General features: G+C 35.6%; 1 protein-coding gene across 1 annotated transcript in view; it reads right to left on the reverse strand.

The window, feature by feature from the left end:
- Positions 1-1,241: 1,241 nt before the first annotated feature.
- The window catches only part of SMCHD1 (structural maintenance of chromosomes flexible hinge domain containing 1), an 86,673-nt gene continuing 67,046 nt past the window's right edge, over positions 1,242-20,868 (reverse strand). Inside the window, exons 35-48 of the mRNA XM_038174698.2 lie at positions 19,804-19,891; positions 19,269-19,400; positions 15,580-15,729; positions 11,842-11,968; positions 11,558-11,677; positions 10,496-10,581; positions 9,349-9,471; positions 8,890-9,080; positions 7,972-8,081; positions 6,581-6,651; positions 5,128-5,299; positions 3,245-3,403; positions 2,401-2,518; positions 1,242-1,653 (exon numbers count right to left, since the gene is read on the reverse strand). Of these exons, the coding sequence (XP_038030626.2) occupies positions 1,551-1,653; positions 2,401-2,518; positions 3,245-3,403; positions 5,128-5,299; positions 6,581-6,651; positions 7,972-8,081; positions 8,890-9,080; positions 9,349-9,471; positions 10,496-10,581; positions 11,558-11,677; positions 11,842-11,968; positions 15,580-15,729; positions 19,269-19,400; positions 19,804-19,891 (1,750 nt within the window). The 3' untranslated portion in view covers positions 1,242-1,550. The remainder of the gene's footprint in view (positions 1,654-2,400; positions 2,519-3,244; positions 3,404-5,127; positions 5,300-6,580; positions 6,652-7,971; positions 8,082-8,889; positions 9,081-9,348; positions 9,472-10,495; positions 10,582-11,557; positions 11,678-11,841; positions 11,969-15,579; positions 15,730-19,268; positions 19,401-19,803; positions 19,892-20,868) is intronic.

Below are 20,868 nucleotides of genomic sequence, written 5' to 3' on the forward strand. Positions count from 1 at the left end.
AATGCATTGCACCCATAATTTGAGGAGTTTTATTAGAAATGTCATCAAGATGTGCGTCCGTGACCAGCATTATGAAACTTATGACAGAATGTCTTTAAATTTAATGCCCCTTTTCAGAAAAAATGTATACTAAGTGCTTATTGCTGGGTGAAATCGGTAGAGAGGATATTAACTTACACTCCAACGCAGAAATTCTTTGAGGGTGGTGTGAACCAACACTTCCACATCCTTAAACAATACAGGGGTCATTTACATAGTATAAAAGTACTACTTGAAGCTATCTCAAGTTTAGCTTTCCAAGTTTTTCAACCAATGGAGCCTATTTTCAGCTATTCAGTCTGAGCCTGACTGAAATTGTATCTTTGAACATGTCTGGTCCTTTTCTACCATGTACATTACTAACCCTCATGATGCAGTTCGAAAACTAGAGGTAAGCTTTGACTCCCTCTTTTTTGTGGTCTCATTTACCTGTTGAATACTTTGTCTAGCATTTTAAAACTATTTCTTAAACCATGAAATATTTAAATTTCCTTTAGGCATTTAAGAAAGCCAAACAAAATCATCATTTTTTTTTTTAAACCCGGAGACATCCTTACGAAGTAAAATTCTGTCCAGATATCTACAGTTTCCCCAACATAATTATTTTACCTCCTGTTTCAGCCTATTTCCAACTCTTAAAATATATGCACAGTTCAGCTGTAATTTTTTTTCCCTTTTGATATTCCCTACTTAAATCCTGATGCCATACTTTCAATTACAGTATAATTATGGATCAATTTTTATCTGCTTAGCAGGAAGGCTCTTTTATGAGGGTTGTTGGAATGCAGATATTAAGAAGAGTTTAGCACTGGACAATAATATTATTTCATTTGTACCCATGCAATGTCTTCCTTTGCCACTCTCCCACTCCACAGAATAGCCTCCTAGTAAACCTGTTACACTTTTCATACTACTTTGTTTTCTGCATTAAGGAGAAACTTCTGAAGGAAACATAAATTCCCATGCCAACACTTTGGACATAGCCTTAGATATTGACTTCTTGTTAACTGTCTGAAACCTCCACAAATAGCTCTGGTTAAATTTCAATACTTCTTTAGCCCTCTCTTTATTGATACTACAATGCCCTGACAGTTCACCAGTTAAAAAGAGTAACTCAGAAATTTCTCTTCCCCAAGACACCTGAAATTCTCATTTTTTAAACAGTCTATTGGCTTAATTAATGCAATCGGTTATATTGGCAGTGTTTTGTATTGCAGCAGTTTTATTGAAAAGTTTGATTTTTTTCATAAATAAAAAAGGATATATTTAAACTTTTTTTTTTCTCACACATGAACATAAAAACTCTGAAAGCTTTTAGAAATGAAAATTAACTATACAAAAATTAGGCTATCAATGTTAAATACTTAAATTTTTGTTCCTACTAACTGAAATACATTTATATCTTCTATCAGTATAAAAATCTTCATAACGGGTAATACAACGTGAGTTATTTCCTTTAACTGAAGTTATTCACATTTTCAATACATTTATTTCCAGCAAATTTCATCAGTCTATGCCTTTCTCTTTCGTGGAGTTCCATTAAGTTCTGAAGAGGATAGTTGCAGAAGTTGCTGCTGCTGCTTCTTTGTGGGAGAGGAAATCCATTCTTCTGAGCTTAAAAAAAAAAGTCACAAAAGCTTATAAATGTTTGATTTTAAATATTTATCTCCTATAACTGAATGCAAATACACAGAGCTCCAGCCAGTATAAATATCATAAATCTTATTTTTATGTACAGCTTCTTATTCTCATAATTGTTTAGTTAAAATAGGAATAGCATCAGGTTAATTATCAGATAATTCAAATACATAATCACTTAAGTTCTGTATGTGGGTAAAAAAAAAACCAACAGATATACAAGTAAAAGGATAATTATGTTACATACCTTACCAGTTATCTCAGACAGTTAGCTAGAAAAAGCTACATAAGAACAATCTTTCTGTTCATCTGCCCAGTATTTGACATGGAATCTTGAAAGAGTTTAAAGACCTAGCCATCTTGAATATTTCTAGGGTATAAGAGCTGAAAATACCAGAAAATTGTGGGAACATGTGAATGCATAAAGATGCTAATCAATCACTTCATAAAGGGAAACAATTAGAATTAGTATGCAAATCTTTAAAACGAGCGGAAATAACAAAAGAAACCTTTACAGGAAATAAAAATTCCTCTGGAAGTCAGATGGGCAAACTCTAATCATTGTTGGTTATTGCACACAAATATTAATTTAAAAAAAAAAACAAAACAAACAAAACTCCCATGCAAAAAAAACCAAAAAACTCCCGCCACCAACAAAACCAAACATTTTTCTTTTGAATTCTGACTATGGGACAGTAATGACTACATTTGAAATAGACTTACCTATACAATTTTTTTACCGTTTCTCTTCGCATTCTTTTGGGAGGGATGGGGGTGTCAGATGCATCTAGCATTATAGACTGAAGTAACGATTCAGTGACTTTATCTGATGGAGTCATACCTATTAAAAAAAATTGCAGGTAAGAACAAATTAAAAAATAATAATAATCCTATTGGTTATAAATGTGACCCGTAACAGTAGTGTTAAAACTTTCCAAATAATGCTTTAGACATGTCATACATTTTATAGTTACCTTATACTTGAAACTGAGTTCAAAGATGAAAAGGAAAAAAATCTTTTTGCTTTAAATAAAGTTATCACCAGGTAAATGTTGATTTTTGAAATGTATTTTGAAGCATCACGGATTACTTAGTATTGACATAAAAACATTTCTAACTATGAAATACTATCTTTGCAGAATTAGGGGTGTTTCTTTTTATAGTGCAATGTTTTGATTGTGTTTCCTTAGCAAAAGCAATTCATCTCTTTGCCTACGCAGTCACTTCAAAAAGAATTTCAATGTTCTCTACCACTGGGCAAGCCGGACCAATACAGTTATATAATCTCACATTGGTGAGATCATAGTCTCATGTTCACAAGACACTAACTGATCATATTTTTATTATCTGAGCACATTACAGGGCAGTGCTGTAACAAAACAAGAAGAGTTTTTGTATTCTTTACCGAAAACGAGATCTCTCTAAGCTTTTAAGTAATTTTAATAATTTTCCTTCATAGGTTGAAGTTGTTAGAGCTTGCAAGTATGGAATACATCTGGATGTAGTTAACAGTTCTCCTCCTTTAGGACACCAATTGGTCTTAGCACAATGTACTGCATTAACATACCCAATTTTTGTTCTATAAGCATGAGATTCTTTTCTTGTTCGGCAAGTTCCTGTTTTTTCTTTTGCATTTCTGGAGTGTTAAGTGACCGTAAGTGTAAATCGAGGTCCTTATTCACACTATCAAGTTTCACCACAGCTGCACGGTATTGCTGAAGAAGGTCTAATGGAATAATAAAAACAATAAAACACAAAACAGTAAGTATGTGGTCCTTTAGAGGTAGAAGGCTACCAAGTATGATCTAGACAAAGCATAAGATTCAGTATAAAATTCACAACAAAAAATCTTCCAAAAGCACTATTTAAAATACCACCAAAACTTATAGTAGACCAGTGTCTGTTCTTAAAATGACTGTAAAGGGAGGCTGACAAAAATCAGACAGTATTATCATTTTTTCTTTTCATTCTGAACAGGCATTTAGATCCCAGTAATGTACCAGCGAACTCTGAAAAACACTTCTTTACACAGCACGTTGCTTGTGTGCTCCAAACTGAACTCTCTACCTTTGATGCCATTAAGTGTGCTTATTCTGCTTTGAGCGCTACAAAGCTGAAGCTTGTATTACTGACTTGAATTGTAGTCCACCTTGTGGACCAAGAGAAAATAGTTTTCTGAGTTTCATTTGTCACACCTACAGTCATTTAAACAAGGCAACAGCAGGAGACTCATGTAAACAAAAGTGCACTTTGCTGACAAACTTTGTTACTCTTGTTAAGGTAACTGACAAAGACTTTTTCTTTGTCCAGACACTGAAGTATGCCAAGTAATAAGGAAACATTTCAAGCATGTTAGCATAGGCTCATTCATTTTACTTTGTTGTATGAGGTAGCTTGCAGAAAGCTTAACTGAACAGTAAGTTATTTTTATTTGCCACAGGATGAAAGCATTCACAGTTACTGCAGAATGACAATGGGCACTGTAAATTTTAGTACAGTTTATTTCAGAAGTACCCTGTCAGTGTCATCACAGTTTAAGTAACTGCTTTCCTTTTATGCTACAAACATAGGAGGGCAATTCAACTTATCTCAAGGCTGCAATCCAGCTCAAAGTAAATATTATATAATATAATAATATAGAATTCCTTCATATAGATTTCTTTCCTTTATTCACCATTATTTTCATTTAAATGCCTCGTAACTATCCAAGTGAAATTAAAACATAACCTTTACTTCTACCATAACTGTTCCTGTACTAAACTAAAAAATTCCAGTTTAATTCACATTTGGTAATAACTGAGTTTGACAACTGAAAACGTGTTCCCAGGGAAATATGAAATGTGCTAAAATCAGCATGCTTTAATCTGCAGCTGAAACGCTTAATATGTTATTCCTACATGCAATATATTTTTAATGAAAGGGCAAGGAAGGATCTTTTAAGCCTTTTTTTTCTCCCTTAAATGGCCAATGTTAAGTAGTTTGCTCATATATGAGACTAATCCAATAGGAACACATGTCCTCTCTACCTTCCACCCACCCCTCCACTCTGTATCGCACATTTCTAGGAATACTGTCGTGGAAAAATTTCGTGTCCTTCCTTTTGAAAATTAATTATTTAGGACAATCCTAATTTGTGAACTAGACTTCTCAATGTTTTATAAATCAGTCAAGTTGCTGTCAGAAGCTGCTGTCTTTTAACTTCATTTATAACTTTTGACTTTTGATTTTTTGATTTATGACTTTTTAAAAATACTGATTTTACTTTCAGGAAATGTAATAGCTCTAGCTTTTAAGAAAAGGGAAATTCATAAATAGGACACTGTAAAAGTCATACTACCTAAAATAACGTTATGTTGAAGTTTTCCTTTTTATGTTACATAAAGGAATAACAAACATAGTCAAGCAATTTAATTTCAGAAGTTCTTTATTTACATGATTTCATTAACCCACCTATCTGTCCGGAGAAAGTAGAGTAAAGTTTTGGCATGGGTGCTCCAAATACCATTCCTCTGAGTTTATCCATTGGAGGGGCTTTATTCTGAAGGCCTCCAAATTTTCCATTGCTGCGAATTCTGTCTCCTTCCCTGGTCAGCAAAGTAGGGCAATGTGTAATTTTTACAACCTACACAGGTACGAAAAGTGATACTAAATTAGTAAACTAATGGAAAATTAAGTTTTTGGGAATGCTGTTGTGATGCTTTGCATCTTACAACTACAAAGCAGTTAGTTCTTAATAAGGCCATTTTATGAAATTCTATTTCTTAACTTTTGCTTTCAAGTAATACAATAAATATATTAAACAGTGCCACTGCAAATGATGAAAAATGAATGAAAAAATGATGAAAATGAGGAAAACTATTTTGTTTTTTGCCTTTTTTGGTGTGCCCTCAGATTTTATGAGAACTCAAGAGCAAAATTTAGTTCTGTACTGGAAGAAAGCTGATCATCATCATATACTGTAAAGTAATGGCAATACATATTAGTGTTGGTAAAAAAAAAAGTCAGCACTTTTTATTTTTTTTAAATGCGTGACATTCAAAGCATCTGAAATTTAAGGGATTTACTTCTGATAGCATGTTCAATAAAAGTTTATATATATTATCTGCGATGGGTGAGGGTGACTGAAACAAATGGGGTGACAAGACCAAATTAAATGACCCAGACCTCATTTTGAGAAATGACTGCATATACAAACTCCTTTTCTTATTACAAAAGGTTTAAATCACTGTTCTCACGGTGTAATTTCTTACACTTCTGAAGAAGGGGAAAAAGAAAGATAATCCATCCCCAAAAGCTTACTGGTTTGATCAGTACAGTTCTAAATCGTTATGCTCAATCAGTATTCAGTTTTGACAACCTCATGAGCTGTAACAGAAAGTGCCCAATGTCAGGACTACCTCAGACACTCTTGTCCAGTGAAATTTGTCCCATTAAACTGAAATAAAATGGCTCAGAAAAAGGTCTACCAAGTTTCACATCAAGATCTTGGTCATTTTAGTGGGTTTGAAACTTCGTAAGTCACGATCTCACAGCCATCATGATTTCATGATCCGAGGCACAGACTTGTTTCATTACACAGTCAGGGACCGGGAAAGTCCAGGAAAACTTACATTTAACGCTAAGAGCAAAACTGCAAATGTTTGTCTCTAAAAACATGGTTCCATGCTTCATGTCAGCATTCACATAATGGAATTTTTAGAATGGAGGTAATTTTGTCAGTGCCAATAAAGAAAGATTCCATTCACTGTTGGGCATCATAATTGACTTATGGACAATAAGCACACTTATAACTGAAGCATCATTAAACTTAGCAAGTAACCACTCACTGTTTATTGTGTATTGAATATGTAGCCATGTAATATGTTTGTTTAAAAAAAAAGTATCAAGAATAACTGAAGCATACCTCTTTTCTGTAATGGTTTGCAGCATCCAAGTTATCTATAATGATGGTGTCACCCAAGAGCATCCCAAACACTGGAAAACAGTTTTTTGAGATGTGAAATTTCTCTAAAACAAAATAACTTAAGTTCTGAAAAATTAATTCTGGGGCATCATTTGAGCAACCTGGTCTAGTGGTAGGTTATACCTGCTCATGGCAGAGGAGTTGGAATTAGATGACCTTTAAGGTCTCTTCCAACCTAAACCATTCTGTGATTATTATAGCTCTTCAGGTAAGTGCAAGAAAAGTAACATATGCATTAACTTTTTCAATGAAATTTTATTCTGAGATAACATAAATATGCAACCTTTTGTTTTCAGTAAATAATTCATAAAATAACTTAGTATATTTAATTGCCTTATGGCATAATTGACTGTATTTTCCACCACAACACTCTCTTGATATCTATTATTTACATTTATAAGGACATAGATAATAAAATCTTAAGTTTTAGGAAACGACAAATGATAACATTTTTAGTCCTCCTTAAATGGAGTTCTTGGTTTCTTAATATTCACTGGATTATTAAGAAAAAAACATTAACAGGTTGATCCAACTGATCTGATCTATAGATCTTCTGCTAATAAAAGACTGTTCTATACAAAATTTAATTTGATATAGCCTTGGGTGAGATATGTCAAGCTACATGGTTTCTAAATTTCTCCAGAAAAGTAATAGCTTATCTGCTAACAGGGGACTCAAAGAAGAATTTATAAGTAAACTCTCTGGCAGCATCTAATGTCCTGAAAATTAACTTTTTTTTTTGATATACATATTTTAAATTAACAATAGACAGGAATATTTTCATACTGGAAAGCTGTGAAGTAAAACAGAAAACTTAATGAACTAATTACAGATTACAACTCTTGATATAAAGGGGTAGACCTACTTAATATAAGCAAAGGAGTGTAAGGTAGGTACTGCTATGTTGTTAGAAAGAGCAGAGGGATGCTGGTTCCCTAAACTGAAATTTACATAAAATCTAAAAGCTTCTTCTCACTCTAAATATTTAAGCACAACAAAAAGTCAGTTACAGTTTGGTCTGAGTGTATATTACAAATCTATGCATTACACATTCTTGAGAGGAGTAAGACTGGTAAAAAAAAAAAAAAAAGAGTCTAAAAAAAAGGTCATTTCCGTAATAAGTGTTTTTTCTATAAAACTAATATGGTGGTCAGCTTCTGCTTGCACTCACTTGGGAATTAGAAAGGGCTGCAGTAATTATACAGTGGTCACTGCTGGTATTTGCAAACGTCTTAATGAAAATTACTGAGTGAGTTTTAATTTGTGATTTTTCTCTATCTCATCTATTAAAAAAGAAAACAATTACTAACAGTTTCTTTAATATCATTTACCTGTTTGACAGTGCTCTACATTATCTGGAAACGTTAACAGATCTCTGGCAAATATAGGATTTCCAACAGGTTTGAAGCAGATTTTTCCATTTCTTAAGTGAGGTAAAGGCCTAGTTAAAGAGTGATGGAGGAGAACATAAATAAATAAATTGTCCTTATTTCATTATTGCTTCTGACAATCTAGTCAGAGATCTAAAACTGAACTGAATGCATCTTAACACTTCCACATTAGGGGACAGATGATCCCAACATTAAGATACCATTTAAATTAAGGATGTTTGGGTGGAACACGGATTTTTAATGACACATGTATCCAACAATTTCATGTGATTAATTTTATGGGCAAGTTTTTTAAAAATACAATTGAGAATTTGGACCTTGTAAATACATCTGCACATCAGGTCTTTTCTAAAAGGCACTCTTTATAATATGAATAGCATCTGCGTAAGCAAATTATTTTCAGGTACAGAATTATGATATTTTCCTTTATCTTCCAGGAAACCAAAGCCGTACAATTAATTCTATTACCACAGATTATATTAGGCAACATACTCAAGAGTTAGATTTCTTAACAAGATAGTAAATGATTTGAAACACTAGAATTATTAAATAAAGCAAAGTTCCTGCTCTACAAAACATGTAGAGGTGAAGAAAACAGATGGCAAATTGTCTTCTCAAGGGAAATACTGTATTCAACAAAGTGTATTCAACGGTGTTTAGTTAATTAAATATATAAAGCTAGGATTTCAGCTAACATTTCAAGTGACATCACAATTCTTAATATTACAAAGTTAGAAATTTTTAGACTTTGAATCTTTAATAAGAGTGAAATTTAAAAAGAAGCTAGGGAAAAAATATTATATACGTATTAAAAGTATGTTATACAAATGCAGAAGTTTCATCGTTTTTTTTCTCTACCTGTTCCAATCAGGGAGCGTCTTCTTGTAAATAGAATCAAGGGGTAGCACTTGTTGTCGACCTTGAGTTTCATCAAAAATACTGCGAGCTGCTTCAGTAGTCAATGTGACTACACAGTCCATGTCGCTGGCCAAATGCCAGGAGATAACTTTTGCTGCTTCATTATCCTCAATTTGTGCTAAATGTGCAATCTGTGCCATAGAAGTTAGAATAGTCAAAACAGAAGCCAAGACCACATCCCCTTTGCAGACTAATCACAATCCTACTGCAAATTCAGTGAGACATTTAATTCCCCTGTTGACGGCTGTTAGAAGAGCCATGGATGGGATGAGAATGCTATCATTTTCTTAACACTCCTTCTCAGGAATTACTAGGATATTCAGTTGGCTAATTTTTCATCACTACAACTTCCTAGAATTAAAAAAAACTCACTTGAAGGCTCTATGGGAGAAAACTCACCTTCCCTAAAACATCTTGGTTGCCTTTTGGATAGTTTGGGAGGGTACAAGTTCGCCTTGGCTGTTTCATTACTCCTTCTTGATCCAACATCTTTTGTTTTATAAGAGAATCCACATACTGAAGCTGAGAATTGAAATTTGAAGTTAGCAAGCATATATCAATGGGCCAAGTTGCAGAAACGATTACTTTACTTGTTGTCAACCAAGTTCTGAACAAAAGCATTCAGTAATCTAAAACAGACTGTAAATATATATGGGGACACTGCATATTATCTCAGGGGAGAGCAAAAGGAGACACTGCAATTATGACCATAAGCTTATGTATGTATGTATTTATTTATTTATTGAAGAAAAGCTCTTCTCACAAAGAGCTACTGAGTTTCAATAGAGCCAAAACTGAAGAAAGTTGTAACCAGCAGGAAGAGTGAATGTACAAGAATAAACCATTTTAGGAGGTGACTACGCCTGAAAAATTTAGCCAGCAGGAGGAACTTATGTACTGTGACTGCAAATGTTGTATAATTTAAATTTTTCTAATTTGTGATTAATGTCTGTAGCACATTTTTATTTGGTCTGAAGATAAGGGATAATTTACTTTTTTTTTTTTTTTCCCCCAAAACATGAGTAGTTTGAAAACTTATAAGTTTTCTTTAAAATGTAATTGGATCTTTATGGGAAATCAGTAATGGAATATATTGCCTTGAATCTTACAAACTTACTTTTATATGAGCTTTTGCAGTAGCATATGAAATGCTCTCTTCACTGAAAAAGAAGTGGTTTTTTTTGAGCTATTTGTAACAGAATATATCCAATAAATTGATCAGCCTTTAAAAAAAAAACATTATTAAAACTAGTGCTATCAGCAAGCCACTAACCTTAACAGAAAGGCAAAAACAAAATCAGGACATAAAATGACAGAGCAGTTACTTTAAGAGATACATACACTACCAAAAATAAAATAAAAATAAAAATGAAGTTTGGCACTGATTCATATATTTTCCTCATGGTTTAAATTTTCAGGGTTTTGTTAATAGGTGCTTGTGTATATACTAGTGTGATTCAATAATGTTATCTAATGATGCCAACTTCATATTAAGATTTACATTTATTTTAAGATGTTATGGAGCTTAGTAAGAAATGAGCCATACTGTGTTTGTCTGTGGTAATTCAATCTGCTGTTTTCTCAGTTCATTCTTCAGGTGGGTTTCTCTTGTTTCAGCTTCTTTAACCTGACCTGAAACCAATAAAATCAACAGAGAATAAGGATATATCAGGAAGCAGGGGAACATTTATTGCAGAATTTCTTCAACTTTTCAGAATCATGTCACCCACAGCTGATGGTATCTACTCCTCAAAATATTAGCATAAAATATCAGGATTTGTCCACAGAAATTTTGTGATTTGTCCATCTCATAAGCAATTTCAGAAGCTAACATCTCCTTCAGCTTTGCAAACAAATAATTCATCAAGTGAATTGTTTCTTGCTGTCTCTATTCAATTAGTTTTATCTGTATTTGAAAATATTTTTAAGCATAAAACATATAATTGTTCTCTAATTTACTATTTCGAGATACACATAATTCTGAAAACATGAAGCAAAACTTTTTGCCTCTTATACTGAAATTCAGGAATTTGCATCCATAATGGGAACATGCAGTGGGCAAGTTAGAGAAATGTTGGTCCGTAGTAAAATTAAAAGAAACAGACACAACTTCCAACTCCAGCATGCATTTAGTTTTACAACAAAAAAAATCAAAATACATCTATTAAAACAAACCTTCTGATCAATATGATGAAACAAAATATAGTGCAAAGAAAATAAACATTTTCGTTCTCCTTCTTCTCTCCCATTTCCATAAACAACTGCTCCCTTCACACTGCTCTACCATTTAACAGACTTTCACACATCCATTGTAAAGATGGGAGTGCAAGGCAGTTATGGAAAAACGGGATCTTAAACATTTTATTCCTCCTTTGACAATTCTGACAAAAAAAATACTACCTCAAATCAGGACCCTTTATAGGTGGGGTACATGCAGATAACTAGAGGCTTCTCTGCTAATGCAAAAATACAATCATTCCACTTCCCTCTAATTAATGTATCTCCTGACTTTAATGCTGATCTTTCTCCCCCTCCCTATATTGACAAAATTGTTAAATGGAAAAGAAAAATTCCCAGGAAATAGATGTATATATTTGATTGAACTTACATCTCATTTCAGCTACAAGCTGATTAGTAGTATCAAACCAATTTCTGTAAACACCTATGGACTGAGATAACTGGTCTCTTTCCCTTGTAAGTGTTGCCATCTGTTGCTGCTTCTTGTAATCTACATGAAGAAACACGTATTTTTAGAAAAAAATACAGTAACACAGTTTATTTAAACATCAGCAAAAATCTGTTAGGCCATTACACACTTTCAAAGTAGCATTATAGACCCAAGCATAGCTGCTTCTAAAGACAAGAAAGCATTTTAAAGTAATTGAAACATACCATTGTAAAACATAAACGACAGACGGTATGGCTCCAAAGGCTTTCTCAAAGCCGGCAGATCTGGCTCAAATACAAGAATATATTCAGTGCTATCTCTTCCAGGACTGTTTTCAGCCAGCACTAGATTCTAATTAAAAAAGAAACAAACAAGCAAACGTAAGTTTATGTTCACACCCGAGGTAACACACAAAATAAAATAAAACAATGCTCAAATACTAAGTCTTATAAAATTACTTAACATGTAACATATGTATGATACTACTACTAGTCTTAAATATCAGTTTGGAAATGTCCTTTTCTACCTAATAAAAGGAAGTAAAATTTGAAGGTTTACCACTAAGCATTCTGTTAAGAATTAAGATTATTTTACCTGTTTAAAAAGTCCTATTATTTTTAGCTATATATTTTGAGAGACATGCTCAGAAAAAATATTTTCTGCACCATCCCACAGGCAAGATTCTCTCAGATGCACTCCAGCATGTGAACAAATGCAAACATTAAAAAGAAAGACCAAATGCATAAGCACAGGGAACAAAACCCAATCTATTCCCAGTGCTGAGTTAAAGTTACTGTTGTTCATGGAAGTAGACAGCACGTCCCAAATGAATGAAAAATATGTATCTAGAAACTGACAAGAACATCCCATTTCTCAGAAGTTTCTTTTACATATATGTAGATAAAAGAAGAAATAAAACCCTCCTTTCTTTACAAACAGAAAATATTATAAAACCATAAAGAATGGTAAACAGAAATAAAATTAGTGCAGGTAGTATCTAAATGTGCTGTTACTTTGGGAAAGGTATCATGCATAAAATGAATAATGTTTATAATAAAACTCATGTTTCCACCTTTAACGTGTAGAAATTGCTACTCAACTGGCCAAATCAAGAGAGGTGGCTGCAGCCTAAAAGAAGAGATAGATATATAACCTTCAAAGATAGTCTTCATGGCTTTCAAAAAATATTGCAGCTACATATTCAGTCAGGATAAGTCTGCAGCAGAAATACCTTTTCCTTTGAAAATTTATGCTAACAGAAACCTATTATAAATCTATTATACCTATATAAATTTATGCTAAACATTTTCCTTCATTAAACAAGTTCAGCATTCATGATCCTCAACTTAGGGGTAAACATGTCAGATCATCACTGTCATTACGTTGATGCTAATTGCACATGATTATAGTCCTAAACAAGATGCAACAATTTCAAGGTATTTGAAAAAAAAACACCATTTTTTCCCATCCCCCTCCACTTACATGTACATGTCATTTGAAATGTACATTAAATCACAACCAAAAAATACTTTCTGCATGAGCTTTGTGAGTTGCCTGAAGTCAAAGAACTCAGTGCAAAGTAGACAACTGAAAACTGCCTGAAGAGGAGGAGATAGGATTCACTGAAGTGGAATTACTGCCAAGGGAAGAGCAGCAAACAGAAGCTACTACTAAAACAGTAGGATCTCATCAGATCACAGTAACGAGGCAGCAGAACACCAAACAAAAAAAAACAACCCAGGAATATATGAGTAGAAAGAAAAAGCATCTCCTTATAAAAAAAAACCTTAACCAACAAACAACAAAATGAACACCACCCTGTTCCCCAATACACAGGTTGTTAGATTAGACACTGAAGCAAGACTGGTGTATTTATGCCACAATAGCTCAACAGCAGCAGGTTACTTGTATATGCAGGTAAGAAAATGCTGATTTCTGCATCAATAAGGAGTCTGAAAAAATACCAGTAATGTTATCTGAACTGGCAGAGCCCACTGTATGAGGTTGTTATTCCCCTCAACAGTATGAAGTTATAAAAAAAAAGTATACATTTCTACCATAGATATAATAAATGCAAGATTTGAGGAGAAAAACATTATTTTGGTAGATCAGTAGTGACAGCAGTCCTGCTACCTATACTTGTGTGTTTTTTCCCACCCCACCTGTCCCAGAAAAATGTGTTCACAGAAAACTTTTCTCTGTCTCTGAAACGACACAGCAATCCTTAAGAATATATACAGGAAGAACGGAATTGCTTTGAGGATTGCTTAGAGAAAAAGGTAACTGGCACATGGTTGAGGACATGGAGGCTTTCATCAGAAAAACAGAAGAATCCTGGGGAAGCAGGGAGTAGGAGGGACAAGAAAATAATTTATTACTCTTGAAACACACTTGAGATACAAGAATAACTCAGAATGCCCCATAAATCAATTAATACATTATTTTTATTTGATACCTCCATTCAGTCCATTTTTTTTTACTAGCCTTTTTTCCATATATATTTTGTCACTTTATCAAAGTAGACCTGTTTGATCAACTTGTTCAGACAAAAGTGTTTCCCATACTAACTACATGATCACTGAAAAGTGTTTACCCACATTAACTAGATGTTTCTGTCCTTGATTGCTATCAACAGACAATTTAATTATGCTGTGACGCTAAGCTTCATCTACACAGTTTCACAAAAACAATTGATGTACTGAATATAAAGAAAATGAAGAAATTTGTATGTAGGATCTATAGATTTTATAGGCTCTACTGGGGTTTTATTGTGTTGATTTCCAAGATACAACGTGAGGTTTTGTATTTGTTGCTAAAGCAGTCTGCTTCGATGTCAATCTGCTAGGAAGTTGCTCCCAATGAACAAGGTAGAAAAAGTGATTGAGAAAGTTTCTTTAAAAAGTTGGATTTTCCTTCAATATGCCTTCAAACCGTTTTAAGATTTCCTATGACTACAGGCTGGTAAAACATGTAACAACCAGAGGAGCCATATGAAGTAGGTGTACATTTTTGCTCTAAAATTCTTACATGACGCTTCAGCCAACAACAACAACAAAAAAGGCAAACCTATATGTACCAATTTTACCACGTGAATAGTCCTATTGACCAACATGCTCTGTAAGCTGTGAGCACTGTACTCAGAGCAAATGTGTGGCTCTATACTAAATTTGTTCTGATACATTTTAAACAGTTTCTGATCTGTTTTGATGTTTCTGATTTTGTGCACACACACGTTTTAGCTTGTGTCTTTTATATTACACTTTGTAACAACTGTTACAATTCAGAGGTTTTCAAAAAATCAATCTGTATTTGTTAAATAAAGTGACTGGGATGACATGACTACAGTGTACAAAAAAGCTCTTTAATCTAGCACAAAGTATGCAACAAAACAGACGCTACAAAGATTCAAACTGAAATAATGCATTTTAACAGTCAAGGTCACTAATTACTAAAATGAAGTGGTAAAGTTTTATCTTTCATTCTTCAAAAGAGAATAGGATGCCTTTCTGCAAAGTAATTGGAAGACCAGTTAGCTTGACAAAATATAAAGAGAATTAGGTAAAATTTAATTACATATACACAGGGAGGTCAGATTAAATGATCATAAGATGTTAAAACCAGTAAATATTGAATTCCAAATTATTGAAATGTTATTTACATATGAAATTTAAGTGAAGAATTAACCTGGATCATCCTGCATATCATAAACCCTGATCAAGTTTTTGAATGTAAACTTCCCTCCATTTGCAAGAAAAATCACTTTAAAGTATGACTCCTCTACATCTGAGAATCAGCAACCAAACAGAGAAGAAAAAATTTATCTACATATCATTAAGGTATGCTACAATATATGCTAAACCTCCACAGACCATGGCTAGGTGTAAGATCAACTCTGAAACCATAGAAAAACATGCTTTATGAGATCTGTTACTCATGTAACTGAGTATTTTGGTCACACTTACAATTTCAGCTGATCCCCTGTCAAATGGGAACTCAACTGCACTGACTTTCCCTTGAAACTGTGGAATCTCTGTATCATCTTCACTGGGGCTCTTAATTTTTGCTATTATTCTGCCAACTAAGTCAAATCCAGTGCGGTTGTTGTATTCATCCTGTAAGTGAAACAGACGAAGAAGTTAGTTTGGAGAATGAACAGGAACCAAAATAAGTCATTTATAGAATCATCTAGGTTGAAAAGACCTTCAAGATCATCAAGTCCAAGCACTAACCTCATCTACAGAGTCCCATCATTAAACCGTTTCCATTAGTGCCATGTCCACACCTCTCAAATACCTCTAAGGATGGGGACTCCATCACCTCCCTAGGCAGCTTGTTCCAATATTTAGCCAACTTCCACTTGAAGAAATTCTTCCTGATGTCCAATCCAAACCTCCCCTTGACAACTTGAGACTGCTTCCTTTTATCGTAAGAGACCTACATCCTCCTTGCTGCAGTCTCCTTTCACGTAGCTGTCAAGAGTAATGAGGCTCCTCTTCTCCACACTAAACAACCCCAGTTCTCTCAGCTGCTCTTAAGTCTTTGAACCCTGCCAGACATCTCTTTACTCAGTGAACTGTACACCTGTCCAAGCCATGAGCAGCCAGTTTCTCCAGGAAAATACCATGCGAGACTATGTCAAGTACTTTACTAAAATTGAAGTAAATGACATTCACAGCCTTTCCCTTGTCTACTAAGTGGATCATCTTGTAATAAAGTTGATCAGGTTAGTCAGGCAGGGCCTGCCCTTCATAAACCCGTACTGGCTACTACTGATCAGCTGACTGTCCCATATATGCTGCGTGATGGCACTGAAGGTGCCCCATAACCTTCCCCAAGACCGAGGTCAGACTGACAGGCCTGTAATTCCTTGGATCCACCTTCCTGCCCTTCTCGTAGATTGGAGTTACATTCGCTAACCTCTAGGCAAATGTGACCTCCCTGGTTAGCCAAATCTGTCTACTGACAGATTATTAAAAGTGACTTGGTGAGTGCTTCTGCCAGCTTCTTCAGGACCCTTGGATGAAACCCATTCAGCCCCATAAATTTATGACTACTCAGAACAGTGAGGAGGCCACTTACAGGTTCCTGTCGGATTATAGCAGCTTCATCTTGCTCCCTGTCACCATCTTCCAAACTCGGGGGGCTGGGTGCCCTGAGAACAACTGTCCTAGCTCAATGCAGTCAAGGCATTCCCTAGTGTACAGGACTTCCTTGCCTCCCCTCCTTCCCTGCCTCTCTATCCTGTAGAGCCTGTAACCATTTATCAGAGCACTCCAGGCATGTGAGCTGTGCCACCATGTCTCACTGAGGCCAATGGTATCATAGCCATGAGACTTAATTAAAACTTCCACTTTTGGGTGTACATGGCAAGGTTCTGACAGTGGAGAGGCTGCAGTGTGGGTCCTATGAAGTGAGGCCAGGGCTGCCCCGTGCCAGACTTAATTGGTTCCAACCATCTCCAACGGCCCCACTTCAGGCCAGAGAAGGAAGGGGAGGACGTGTTCCCAGTGCTAGAGCTGAAATTCCCCCACAGCCTGTGGAGACACCACACAGGAGGAGGTATTTCCCTGAAGCCTGTGAAGAGGACCATGGTAGAGCAGGTATCCACACAGCAGCCGGTGAAGGACACTACACCAGAGCAGATGTTTATGTGGAGGAGTGGCCCTTGGAGAGCCTACACAGGAGCAATTTTTCCTGAAGGGCTGCAGCCTATGGAGGACACACACTGGAGCAGCAGAACAGAGTGCGAGGAAGGAGCAACAGGGAGGGGCTGTGGTGGACTGACTGTAACACCCATTTCCCAACCCCGAGCCCCTCTGGGAAGGCAGACAGAGGAGTCAGGAGGGAAGCTAAGCCTGAGAAAGGGCAGATAAGGTGTCTTGTTTTGTCTTTGTTTCTCACTACCCAAACCTATCCTAACTGTCAATAAATTAATTTTCCCCAGGTTGAGCCTGCTTTTGCCAATGACAGTAACAGGTAAGCAATCTCCAGATTTACATGTGAATGTTTGAAGTTCAGGAAACCTGATTTTTTGTTATGGAAGATTCCATGAGAAACTGTCTCCTGGAACAAAAATAATATACACAGTAGAAGATCCTTTCCAGAGTTTTCCCACTAGAATTTATTCTTGTAATATTTTTTTCCTGCGGTAAGAAATGGGCTTCAATTGAGATACCTGACAGCAAGTCAGGTATCCTTCTTGGGCTGGGGATCCCAGACCTGGATGCAGGACTCTTCTAGGTGTGGTTCTCATAAGAGCAGAGTAGAGGGGGAGAATCACCTCCCTCAACCTGCTGGCCACACATCTTTTGATGCAGCCCAGGATATGACTCGCCTTCTGGGCTGCAAGTACACACTGCCAACTCAATTCAAATTTTTCATCCACCAGGACCCCTCAAGTCTTTTTCTGCAAGCCAGCTCTCAACCCATTCATCCCCCAGTCCATACTGATATTTAGGATTGCCCCAAACGAGGTGCAGGACACTTTGCACTTGACCTTGGTGAACTTCATGAAGCTTGCATGTGCCTAGCTCTCAAGCCTGTAAAGGTCCCTCTGGATGGCATCCCTTCCCTCTGAAATGTCAACTTCAGCTTGGCGTTGCCTGCAAACCTACTGAGGGTACACTGTCTATGTCATTGATAATATATTAAAGAGTATCAGTCCCAAACAGACCCCTGAAAGACACCACTCATCACTGATTTCCACCTGGACACTGAGATACTTGACCACAGTTCTTTGTATGCAGCAATCCAGACGATTTCTTATCCACTGAATAGTCCACCCTTCAAATCCATCTGTCGCCAATTTTGAGACAAGGATGTTATGTGGGACTGTTTTAAAGGTCTTACAGAAGTCCATGTAGACGACAGTTGCTTTTCCTTTATCCACTGATGCAGTCACTCCATCAGAAGGCCAGTAGATTGGTCAGGCACAATTTGCTCTTTGTGAAGCCATGCTGGCTGTCTCAAATCACCTCCATGTCTTCCATATGCCTTAACATAGCTTCAGTGAGGATCTGTTCCATGATCTTCATGGACATGGAGGGGAGACTGACTGATCTGTAGCTCCCAGGGTTTTCCTTTCAATCCTTTCTAAAAATGTATGTTATGCTTCCCTTTTTTCAGTTACTGGGGACTTCAACCGACTGCCATGACCTTTCAAATATGATGGAGAGTGCTTTGGCAACTACATCAGCCAGTTCCCTCAGTGCCTTGGAAGCATTTCATGAAGTCCCATAGACTTCTGCATATTCAGGTTCATGAGGTAGTTTCAAACCTGATCTTCACTCACAGAGGAAGGACTTTACTACTTGAGTCCCTGTCTTGAGGTTCAGGTACCTGAGGGACTTGAGAGATGTGGGAGGAGTGAAGCCAGTGAAGACCGAGGCAAAAAAAAATTTTGAGTACCTCAGCCTTTTCCATGTCTGTTGTCACCAGATTAAGAAATTTTAAAAATATTTTTATTTAAATCTATGAAAACTACTTTTAGATTTGTCTTCAACTCTTCAAAATACAACATACATTTAATGGCTTTAACCATATTCATTTATATATTAAAACATAAGATAGTAGCAATGTCTTACAGCAAAATTTAACACATTTTTAGTAGTCACATTTCTCTAAGTATGATTTTGTATTAAAGTATAGTTACCATTACATGGAGGTGTAAATCCTTCACCAGTGTACGGCTAGTAACAGTTCGAACATTGGAAACGGCTGGAGTAGCTGGTAAAGAATCAGGTAACAAGCGTACTGGGTCATTAGGTACAACTTCAACTATAATCTAGCAGAAAAGGGAAAAAGAATAACATAAAACAAAACAAAAGAAAGAGAAGTCTGATATAATTCACAATTCATCTGCACACATTAGCTGCTAAAAATATACTGATGCAAATGCACATGAAATTTACTGGCAGAAATAAATTTAGGATGGCCATAAAGCAGCAGTACTAGGTTAAAAGTTACAGAGTTTTGTTATTTTGATTACTTATGAAAAGCTATTGAAATTTTGTTTTGATAATCAGTTTAATATCAATCCCTATTTCAAATTAAAAAAGTTTTTTTTTTTTTTTTTAATAACTCATAACTGAAAGCATTTGCATTCTGAATCTACAAAGTATCACAGTATTTCTCCCAGATCTGTATTACATGTTCTTGGCTATGTGCAATTAATTATACTTTCATACCTGGTCACTGCTGAGCACGTTTGTCTTATCCATTGCAAAAGTAAACTGTATACTGTAAGTGCCCACTCTCTCTGGAATCACTTTATCCCTAAAGTAATCAAAAACAAAACACAATTAAAACCAAGTAAATATTGAAGTGACAAGTATGTAAGTATGCAAGCAATTGAAATTCTGAGTAGTCCTCCTAACTAGTTAAGAGTTCTATTAATGTATGACAGATTTTAATACTCCTCCATAATGACCTTCAGCAAGAATGCCACAAAAGAACTTTTCTCTTCTAGAATAAGGTTTTTGGAAACTTGGATGAGTAAAGTTGCCTCCAGGAGTTTTTTTCTCTACGAGTTGACAGGAAGTTTGTTATAGCCCTATTATTCAGAAGTCTGCCAGTCTACCCTGTTTTTACTTTCCATCCAATGAATTCTCATAAAGCTACTTAAAAAGCACAAAGATGTTTGTATCTACAACGCCTTCTTTCCAAATTCAATCGTTGGGCTTTAGATTCTGTAATATCTGAATAGCTGATTCCTTCTGATACTTAGAAACCATACAAAATTAGGTCATCACCAGTGGCCAAGGTTGAGCACATCAAGACAGAGAAGAGTTTTCATTCTACCTTAGAGTGTTTTGGAGTGCCAACAACTGGCACGGAATCCCTACCATCAAAATACAAAGGGAAGACAGACACCTGCACTTCTGCTGATAGAAGCAGAACTTCACCTAGCAAGGAAGGCAACACAGTATGTGGAAGAATACTGAAGTCTTCCAATGGATACGATGGATAGCAGTGACTTAAAAATACTTAAGAGACCTTTGAGGAGATGCAACCACAGCCAGGTTGGTTCACAGTCAGGTTCAGACATTGTTCTGGGAGGATGACTTATGACACTCTTGAATTGGCTAATGAGATTATTGCTTTCAACATACATTTTAGCTGTTTTGACAGTAGGAGTAAAGAATATGTTTCCTCTTAATTCGTTTGGAAAAGAGTAAGATGCAAGATTCCCTGGAATGCTTAATTTGTAAAAAATAAAATCTCAAAGCTTTACCTATCTCTGGAAAGAGGCC

Source organism: Anas platyrhynchos, chromosome 2 (genome assembly GCF_047663525.1).
Source record: "Anas platyrhynchos isolate ZD024472 breed Pekin duck chromosome 2, IASCAAS_PekinDuck_T2T, whole genome shotgun sequence".
Lineage (NCBI taxonomy): Eukaryota > Metazoa > Chordata > Aves > Anseriformes > Anatidae > Anas > Anas platyrhynchos.